This window comes from Ammospiza caudacuta, chromosome 1 (assembly GCF_027887145.1).
Source record: "Ammospiza caudacuta isolate bAmmCau1 chromosome 1, bAmmCau1.pri, whole genome shotgun sequence".
In the NCBI taxonomy this organism is placed as follows: Eukaryota; Metazoa; Chordata; class Aves; order Passeriformes; family Passerellidae; genus Ammospiza; species Ammospiza caudacuta.
The window spans coordinates 69,808,151-69,818,203 of NC_080593.1; the positions used below are offsets into that span (position 1 = coordinate 69,808,151).

Sequence of the window (10,053 nt, forward strand, 5' to 3'; positions counted from 1 at the left end):
AGCCAGACTTTCCAAGTACTGACTGAAAGCTCCAATTTTAAATAAAACAGAAGTAGTTTTCATGCAAGCTTAGAGATCTTCATGGCACCAAAGTAAATTTAGCTTTACAGCCCTTTCCTGAATCATTTAAATCTGAATTTAAAAGAAAGTGTACATGGCAAAAAATTGCTTAAGGAAGATTTACCTTTTATGTCCTTCACAGTTACCCCTACAGAGTTTCAACTATATTAAACTTTCTTCATTTATATACACCTATAAAACAGTTTGGCAGCTATTCATACCCTAAGTCCTTAATCCGTGGTGGGGGAACAGAAATCTGCATAAAATAAAAATCTTTGGAGCTGGAGTTTTTCCAAAAGTGCAATAAATCTTAAATTTCTTATTTAGGTTAGGGGAGGGAGCGTGTTTATGAGAACATCTTCCAAAAGTTATGCTTTGAATCTTTATGAAATACATTAACAGTAATGCAACCAAACAGAAAGAGTGCCTCACTTAACATTTCACTCTACTGGCCTTGAGATTTTAATGGAATTAAAATAACTTCATTTGATAATATTCCTTTGAGAATAATGTTGCAATTATGCCATGTGTCTCAACCTATGGTCAGGAGCAGGAGCCCTGGGATTCGCTGATGGGGGCTTGCAAGCCTTTGGTACACACATGGTCCAGTTGGATTTTTACAACTGCTGCCCAGTGTAATCTTTGATAAAGACTTGCTTTTCCATAGCCCTCAGGAACCTCAGCTATGAAAATACAGACAACTGTGAGCAGGCTGTCTTTGAGCCCTACTTTGGAAATCTATGCTTCTGTAAAATCCTAAGAGCAAAGAAATGTACTGTCTATCAAAAAGTGAGTATGTCTGACTCCTATCTAGAGGTTTTCTCCTTCCTTTCACAAAGAGTAAATCTCAATAACAAATAAAAGCACTTCAGCGGGTATCAAAGCACAAAAATGTTGTGCTTTAATTAACACAATTGGCAGGATTTACAATTGGCACTGATTTTCTGAAGCACTCAGAAGATTTTACTGCCTAGCCTCAGCAAGTACTTTCTTGCATTTCGAATTTCAGGTCACACATCTGAAAAGCACACAGAAATGTCACATGTTCTGAATGTCAATGTTTACAGTGGACCAGAGAACATTTCCAGGCCTCTATCACTAGGCACAGCTAGCCAGGATTCTTCATGGTCCCGCCTCTGCCCAGACACAGCCATCAGAATATGGCTGCTCCTTTAAATTCTGTTAAGGAGAGATCTCTCCCCTCCTTTTTCTGGCAGTGTTTCCTTCTTCTCTGAGGCAACTAATAAACAAAGCACAGAATAAGGAAGGGACTACAGAAATCCCAATTATTATATTGTATTTAAATGAAGGATCAATCTTGACCCTGCACTAAGAGCACATTATTTCATTGATGCAGCAATCTGAAGAAAGGCTAATTCATACCAGGTTATCCCATGTAACATCCTGTAATCCTGTAATGTATGATAGAGTTAAAACAAACTTGTATAGGGGAACAGCAGAGTTCACTATTCTCCCTTAAAACCTTTTTGGCGAGAGTTCACATGTAACCTGAAGGACAGCAGTACAAACTTCTGTTTGCCTGCACAGAGCTCTCCCTCTGTGCGTTGTCAAAGCAACTGATACAGTGTAACAGTGAATGGTTTCCCGAGGAATTAAACACCTCCTTGTCTCTGGTTGTATTCTCACACTGTGCTGTACGTGCAGGCTTTTTTGGGAGGAGGGAGGACAGGCTGTGTTTTGGCAGCAGTGTGCGTTTGAGCAGAACTGCAGCACCTTTAGTCTGAAGCTCCCTCTGCTTCCCGTCTTTCCCCCAGCAGGCTCTCTGCTTTTAGCTCTGCGTCTGTTCCAGCCAGCTCAAAAGGCAGGTTAGCCGTAAGCTTGAAAATATTCTCAAGTGTATGGGGAATCTTATCAAGAAGCTATTTTTTCTAATGTTGTCAGGATAGCCTTTAAAATGTTTTACATCCTCAGAGGAAATGAAGACCTGAAAAATCTCTCACTGCGCTCTGTTTCAAAATAGGAAAATGACATTCCATGGTCTTACTGGAAACCACACATCCATGTCAGAGCATTTTCTGCATTCTGGCAATTGTTCTTCATTAACCAGAAATAACCCATATTTTGAGATACTGTATCAAAAGAAAACAAGAAGAATCAAAGTTACAGAAGAGCCCCAACAAAACTTGACCATGACCTACCTACTTTTTACCCATGCTAGTAAAACTTCCTCACACCACAGCTCTGCTGAGGATGCCTGTCACAGACTCAAAGGGTGGTTTGCCTCATGCTCTGGCAGGACAGCAGTCATTTTCAGCTACAGCCCTAAACACTGCTTACAGACAGGATCATCCCTGGTAGGGACACACATTCCACAGCTTGCAAAACTGTGATGCCTGCTGTTACATTTTGCTAAATAGAAAGAAAATAAAAGGAAAAAAAAAAAAGAAAAAAAAAGAGGGGGAGGAAAGTAAGTGTGATGGTGAGCTTTATGGCTTTTTTTAAAACTTTTTTTTATTCTTACAAACCCATTTGCATTGGTAGTTTTTGCTTAATTTCAAGAGTTGGGACACCAGTAGTAGTCAACCTCTAGGCTTGCAGTGCAAGCGTGAAGACCATAAAATCAATTCAAGTGTCCAGCGCCATAAAGTCCAGCCGTGTGCACAACAAAGTCCTTTCCCAGCAACATACAAATACAGAAAAATATGTAGCAAAAAAGCTGAATAAATTATAAATACTTGAGAAATGTGGTGCAAAATGTAACATAGGGAGATCTGAACTAAGGCACTTGTTTCCATTTATTACTGAGGACACCCTCTCTGTATGGCAGCGTCACTCCTCAGTGAGAAGGGTCATCCGAGCCAGACCCAAATCTGAAAATACAGAACCGTGTATGAGACAAACACCAGCTTTCACTTCACAGTGCACGACTCAAAGATGTTACTAAAGTTCTCCTGATAAACACAGCATCAGCAAGTATTTTAACTCCTCCTTCGTCCCGGTTTTAGACTCGTCGGTTGTGTGAAAAGAAGTCACCGGTCTATTTTAAGCAAAAACCTTTCTGCACAAGTCCCTGTTGGCTGCTATTAGCCAGACGGGATCTCCATGTGAGCACGGGGAGCGGTACCAAAGTGTGTTGAGTGACAAAAACCAGGGCAGCCCAGTCCAGCCCCAGATCCAGCCCCAAAACAGAGTGCCTGCTGTTCAGAGCTGTCGCAGCCGTGGCAAAGGTGGGACGGGCACGCAAGCCTGTCACGGGTTTGACAGGTGCTCGCAACAGTGAATCGTATTGTTACGGAGTCCATTGAACTAAAAGAAAATAACAGAAAGAGGACAAAGCACACCATTGCTGTCGCAGTACTGTGCCTTTCAAATGGATCTGAGAACGGGAAAATTGGGATCCTAATTTATATCTGTAGCGAACACGCCACCAAGTTTTCACACGAGTGCTCTTGACTAATCGAGTAAGTGGAGTCAAGCCCAAATCAAGACCTCAGAAATTCACTTCAAGAGGGGAAAAGCAGAGCCCACGCTACTCAGTGTCCTCGCTCTCTCTCTCAAAAAAAAAAAAAAAAAAAAAAAAACCAAAAAAAAAAAACCAAAAAACAAAAAACAAAAAACCAAAAAGGAGAACAATTCCACAAGCCACAGCAATGCGAGCCTACGCACATCCATATTTCGCCGGCAGAAACTGAAGCTCCCGCTTAAAAACCACCAGACTTGGGGCAGTCTCCGGGCCGGGCCCTCGGCGCGCTGGCCGCGTCCCTCCCGAGCCGCGCCTCGCTCCGAGCGCGGGTGCGGCCCCGCCGGCCCGGCCGGGTGCCCCGGGCTCCGCTCGCCCGGCCGCCGTCAGTAGCGGGGCGCGGCGGGGCCGCCCCCGGGGCAGCCGCAGCAGCGCAGCGTGTAGTTGCGGCCTGCGTTGTTATCCCAGAACTCTCCCTGCGGGCTGCGGTAGCGGATGGCGAAGTGCAGGGCCGAGCCCTCCCGCAGGCTCGGCGGGACGCACAGGGTGAAGCCGTAGCGCTCGGCCGGCGGCTCGGGGGGCAGCGGCGCGGCCGGGACGTCCACGAAGGAGAGCCACTCGTTGAAGGTGTAGCGCACCGTCACCTCCCGGGGCCCGGGGCCGCCCAGCACTCGCACCGTGCCCCGCACGTCGGTGGGCGCCGCGGGCCGCCCCAGGCGCTCCAGGCAGACGCGCTGCCGCCGCAGCCGCTCGGCGCTGGGCTCGCCGCCGTCGGGGAAGTCGGGCACCAGGAGCAGCGCGGGCGGCGGCGGGTCGGCGCCGGGCGGCGGCGGGTCCCGCTCCTCGCCGGGCGGGCTCTGCAGGTGCGACAGCGCGGCGGGCGGCACCTGCGGCTCCTCGGCGTCGCTGAAGTGCTTGACGCTGGCGAGGCTCAGCCCCAGCGAGTCGGCGAACTGCACCCGCTTCTTGCACTTGCCGCAGCAATCTTCGCCCGCCGCCGCCTCCCCCTCGTCTTCCTCCTCCTCCCCCTCCTCCTGCCGCTGGCCGGGGCCGGGGGACGGCGGCCGCCCGCAGCGGCGCAGCTCCAGCAGCACCAGCCGCTCCCCCGCCGCCTCCCGCTTGCCGTCGCGGGGCACCGTCGGGGCCGCGCCGCGGAGCCGCCGCTCCTCGGCCGCCAGCTCCTGCCGCGGGCGTGCGGGGCTCGCCATGGCGGGGCGCCCCGCTGGGCCCGTCCCGGCCGCCCAGTGCCGCAGGCGGACGGGCCGGCACCGCTTTATCCGGCGCCCCCGCCGCAGGCCCCGGGCTGGGGGCGCGCCCCCCCGCCGGCCCCGGAGCCTCCCCGCGGGGCTGGGGCTGGGGCGGGACCTCCCCGGACGGGCAACGCGGAAAGAGCCGCGACGGGCGGCCCCGCACGTCCTCCCGCCCGCCGGGGGCCGCCGTTACCAGGGCGCGGAGCAGCGAGCAGCGAGCAACGCTGCCGGCTTTACGGGCTTGGAGGAAACACGGGTAGCGGGGTCCCCCCCGCCCCGCACACCCAGGCTGAGGGGCTGCTTCGTTATTCCTTTAATTGATTATTTATTATTATCATCACCACCGTCGTCGTTATTTAGGCTTCCACTCGTCGGAGGTTCAGAGAAGAAAGAGCTCGGAGGGTCAGGATTAAGCAGGAGCCCCCCAGGTTGGCATCACCCGGGAGTTCTGTCCGTTCAGGGAACGGGGGGCGGTGGGAGTGGAGCGGCCCCTCGGGACGGGGCTGCAACGCCGCCCTCTCGGCCGGCCTGGGCGCAAGAAGGGCTGGGTGCTGCCCGTGAGCCGCTGCCGGCAGCACGTGAGACCCCCGCTCTTGTGTGTAAATCACTTCCCACCCATCCTAACTGCAGAGAAAATCTTTGAGACCAGAGCTCGAGGACAGAACCCCAAAGGTAAAACAAACTCCAAAGGCATTAACTTCTTAAAGTACGCCGTGTTTTGTAAGCCAATCTCTTTTTTTTACCCACATTCGGTACTAACTATACTGTTACTTGTGTAAAATCAAGTGCAAAAGGCTCAGGAGGCACACACTTGTGCACAAACACAGAAGGCCAGGCTATCTCCAAAGTTTCCAATTAAAAACAGAAAATCAAGAAGGGAAAACAAAACACAGGCATCATTGCCCCTAAATAAATAAAGAGAAGTAGTATCCGTCAGTTTTATTTCGTAGGCATGACACATAGTAAACAGCATCCTTATAACAACATTTTTATAAGTAAGATGAGGTCCGTATCAGAGAAGCTTCCAAACTTGGTTCTATACTTTGTGCGTGCCACAGCTATTGTCTGGGGTGATTTGCATGGATGATTGCAAAAATACTACATTATTAACTTCCTCCATTCTTTTTCTCATGGAAGAGACACCAAAAAGCATATGCAGTCAACCCAGCGCTTTCTGAAGCAACATGCTCCTGCTATGGATTTAGCAAGGAGGTTTTTTGTTTGTTTTGCATAGGTTGTTTTATTTTTAGCATCAGTCTGGTTGCCAAAAGGCAGCCTCCCAGTGTGAGTGAACACACTGCAGTTCAACTGAGTGTGCAGTCTGGGTCTCGCAGAGGAATGAATGTCAAAGCAGCAGAAACATCACCACACAGTTTTCCTAGCAGACACTGCTGTGAGGATGTTCTTGCTACACCTTGACAGAAGATCTGCACAGCGAGCAGTTCCTCAGGAGTGCCAGATAATCTGACTGCCTGACATTTGTTTGGTGTTTCGTTTAGGGCATTGTAAGAAGAGGAATGAAGGACAAACATGCTGGCTGGCACCCTCTGTGCTGATGGAAAACATGATGAGCACCAGTTTGCCATCAGCTGCTGATCACCAGCTCTGCTGGGAGCTGCCACGTTCGGCAGGCTGTTGGCTAAACCCTTCATGGGAGCGTTCCTTTGCCTGGTCTGCTCCAAGGGAGCACCAAGGGTGCCACCATTGCAGCTCCTTGAATCAACCAGCCTCAGCTTTATGGTGCTAAACCACAGACCGTGGTCCTGAGTTCCTCAGCTGAGCTCTGTGGTGCAGCACAGGAAGGAGGAACACAGTTGTCCTCTTCCTGGACGTGGCAGCAAAGGCGCTGGTGTCACCTGTTTGCATCGTCACTCCCAACCTGCTGGTGTCTCTAGCAGAGCAGTGAATGGAAATTTTGGGTCTCTCCCAAAGACTCTCCTGTTAAGTAACATTCACTGTGGTGAAAACAGTTTGCAAGGACTTTCTTACTCGTGCCTGGAAGTGACACCTCCTCACTCGCCTGTCTAAGGCTTGTGGCACCTCAAATTAGCAAACCTGGAAAGAAGAAAAATGAATAGATAATGTGTAGAATAAGTGTGCTTAGTACTTAAAATATGTTCAAGAACCCTAACCTAAAATACAACACCGTTATTTTAATTTCTTGAAGCGCTATCTATTATATGGTGAGGAAGCAGAAATAAAGCAACCATCCCTTACTTCCTCATGTGGAAGCTATCCCAGCTTGCCAAATCATTAGCAAATGTTTAAAGTAGCAAAGGGAAAAAATTGTGCCATTTGCTCATAAGGCAAAACCATTTGGACTACTAGAAATTTCAGAGTAATGTGAAAGGTTTAAGCAAAATAAGGGACAGCAAAAAGAGAAAACAACTGTAAATATTGATAAGAGTTAAGTAATATGGTAGTAATTAATACACATTTCTTATATGTTCCATAACTGGGAGACAGGCCTGCAAAAAGAACCACAATTCATAGAAAATAAGCAAAAGCAGTTAAGCCCACATGAATCCATATTGGAGGAAGGTAATTAAAATCAGGCAATTAACGACACACAAACTCATATTTTAGTGGGAATCAGTTGTTACCATTTTGAAAGGAGTAATTTATAATCAGATAAACCTTTAGAACAAATGTTCAACTACACAGCAAGCCCTGCCAGAGGACATTAGTTAAGGAGGCACTTAGTGTTCTCTCATGTGTTTTAAAATGGCTTCTCCTAAAAGAATGGTGCAACCCAGGTCTCAAGTACTATTTACTACATTTGCTATTAAAGAAAATGTTGTGATAAAAGCCAAGGGATTTCTTAGTAAAAGAGAGATTGCATTATTAGCAGCCATGAGGCTTTTGGCATTCCCTGAGCTTGGACGAGATATTATTAGGGTTCTCAACTACACACAGGATCAACACAGCACTTTCTTTCATTTCCCTGCTTCTTGTTTCACAACAGCCCACCTTGACCCCATCCTGCAGTCAGCACACACATTTTGCAGAAGCATTTGCATCCTAAGATGATTATTGAAAATGACATTTTAAAAAGAGAGTGTGAAAATCACTGGAAAGCAACCCATGGTACTGCTTTACAGACCTCACTATGATTGCATGGGAATGTATTTCTCAGGAGTCATTAGATCAGGGATTTTTGGTTGGAGCTGTATTTGGCATGGAGCTTGATAAATTCGTCAAACTGCTTGGACTGATAGTTGTCATTTGAACAGAAAATGAATATGAAAATTTTGTTTGCAGACACCCCACAGTCAAGTAACTGGAGGAATCTGTGGATTCAACTCAACTACACAATGTAAAACAGAAACCCATTCAAATGCTGTTCATAATTTCTTTTAATGCACTTTTAATATTATCTTCAACTTTCAAACCCAAAGCTAGCAGATTTTCCAGTTAGGCCAAGGTAAAGTATTCAATTTTTGGATGTACCTAGTTCAAATATGCTAGATCTCTCCAATTTCCTACTTATGTGTTAGATCTCCCATGACAATAGCTTGTCAGAAAATGTGAATGAGTCATAACTCCTAAGCCCTATGAAACAATTTACAGGGATTTAGAAATAGGCAGTGATTATCACAGTTCGCACACAAAATTAATACCACCTTTTTCAAGTGCTGGCAGCATTTGTTCAAACAATATTCTTGCTTTGCTTTGAAAATTATGTAGCCCTTTATCCTGGTTTTAGCAGTCATGTTTTTTGTAGAAAAATTCCAGAACACATATTATTAACTTCCTCAATTATTAAAAAAAAAAAAAAAAGACACTCCCTACCCCATATGAAATTCCAGCTTCTCTATGTTTTTAATAAGGATTGGATTTTACTTTGTCTTTGAGGATGGTCAAACACTGAATGAAAAACTCAGTGGATCTATGCAGTATGAATAGAAATTATTCAGAATTTAGATGATTAGACCTCATTTTCTTTTTTTATGCAGGAAAACCAAGCAGCTGTACTTCAAAAAGGCTTTCATTAGGTCCATAATGGGAAAAGTACTGAAATGGAAGCAAATAGAGGGAAGTGATTACTTTAATTTCCAAATCTTAAATACAAATATTTAAATGCAATTTATGCACAATGCCCAGCAAGCAAAACCCTTTAGAATTTTGAGTCTCTCAGACAGCACTTTTAGAGATCTCTGCTGTATAGTTCTTTTGTGTCTCAGCAGACTTTTATCTGATGCTCCTAATGAGATTAAATGCATGAAAATACACTTATTCAGTTTTTCTGAACTACAGTAATGGCTCTGTTTCCTATAGTGATGTTGAATATCCTTTTCAATTACTAATACCAAGTCTTTGGCAGTAAGGCAGGGAATGTCTCTTCATTTGGGTGAGATGTTGACCTCCTTGAAGGTGGAATTTTGTCACTGATTTCAGTTGATCCACAATTTCCCTACATCTGATATAAATCACAACCATTCTTCATTACAAGTAAACATATAGTAATGGCACAAAGGATTCTAAATTCAGAATGAAATTAGCATTAACTGCGACAAAACCGTGTTGCACAAAGGCTTCCCATTCACTAATATTTCAGAAGTATTGCGTTGGTCTTGGGTTCATAAGGGTGTCAAGATTGGTTTAATGCCTTCTGTATTTGTAAGGTATTTATCTAAACTTTCTATGTTCATATAGTACACTGAAAATCTTAGGCCATTTGTCAATCTTTTAATCAGCAAATTATATGGTGATTAAAACCCCCTCCCATGTACAAGTTGTCATCCTGCCTTCCTTATAGATTGTTGTTGCATTTCAACAATTTAACTCAAATAAACAGTCTCTGAAAAGGAAAAGTTTCGATTACCAGTGAGAAAAAATGGTTTCAGCTTCCAAAGGGTATTCACAGCATAGGAGTTGAAAAGGGTTTTGTTTTATGGGTTTTGTTTGTTTTAATGTGGATCTCCAGAAAGTTGCAGAACCGCATCTCTTTCAAAAGTTTCTGATGAACACTAGGATCCAGGTTCTCACATGTAAAATCTCTATGTTTATGTGGGGTTTTGTTTGGTTGTTTTGGGGTTGGGGTTTTTTTCCAATCTCGGAAAAAAATCATTTGATCAAATTCTTGCCCTACATTATGCTAGTATGCTGCTTTGGACTTCAGTGGGGAAGAAGCTCAACCTTACCCAGAGTAGGTCCATGTAAAGGGCATTCTACCTCCACAACTCTTGCTAAAGTATTAAAATAATTAACTTTTTTGCTTGCCTTATTTCTTAACTTGCTGGATTTTGCTCCCACCCTGCCACCTAGCAGCCTGCCTTTGGGAAACATAACCCAATGTCTTCTTAAAATTCCGTAAGGAAA

The 10,053-nt window shown here is 45.7% G+C and overlaps 1 protein-coding gene across 1 annotated transcript; it reads right to left on the minus strand.

Annotated features, from left to right (window-relative positions):
• Positions 1–578: 578 nt before the first annotated feature.
• PPP1R3G (protein phosphatase 1 regulatory subunit 3G) lies at positions 579–4,689 on the minus strand. The gene is made up of 2 exons (XM_058802796.1): positions 3,883–4,689; positions 579–638 (listed from the first exon to the last, which is right to left on the minus strand). Exons 1-2 carry the CDS (start codon positions 4,687–4,689, stop codon positions 579–581), a joined length of 867 nt encoding a protein of 288 aa, XP_058658779.1.
• Positions 4,690–10,053: the final 5,364 nt, after the last annotated feature.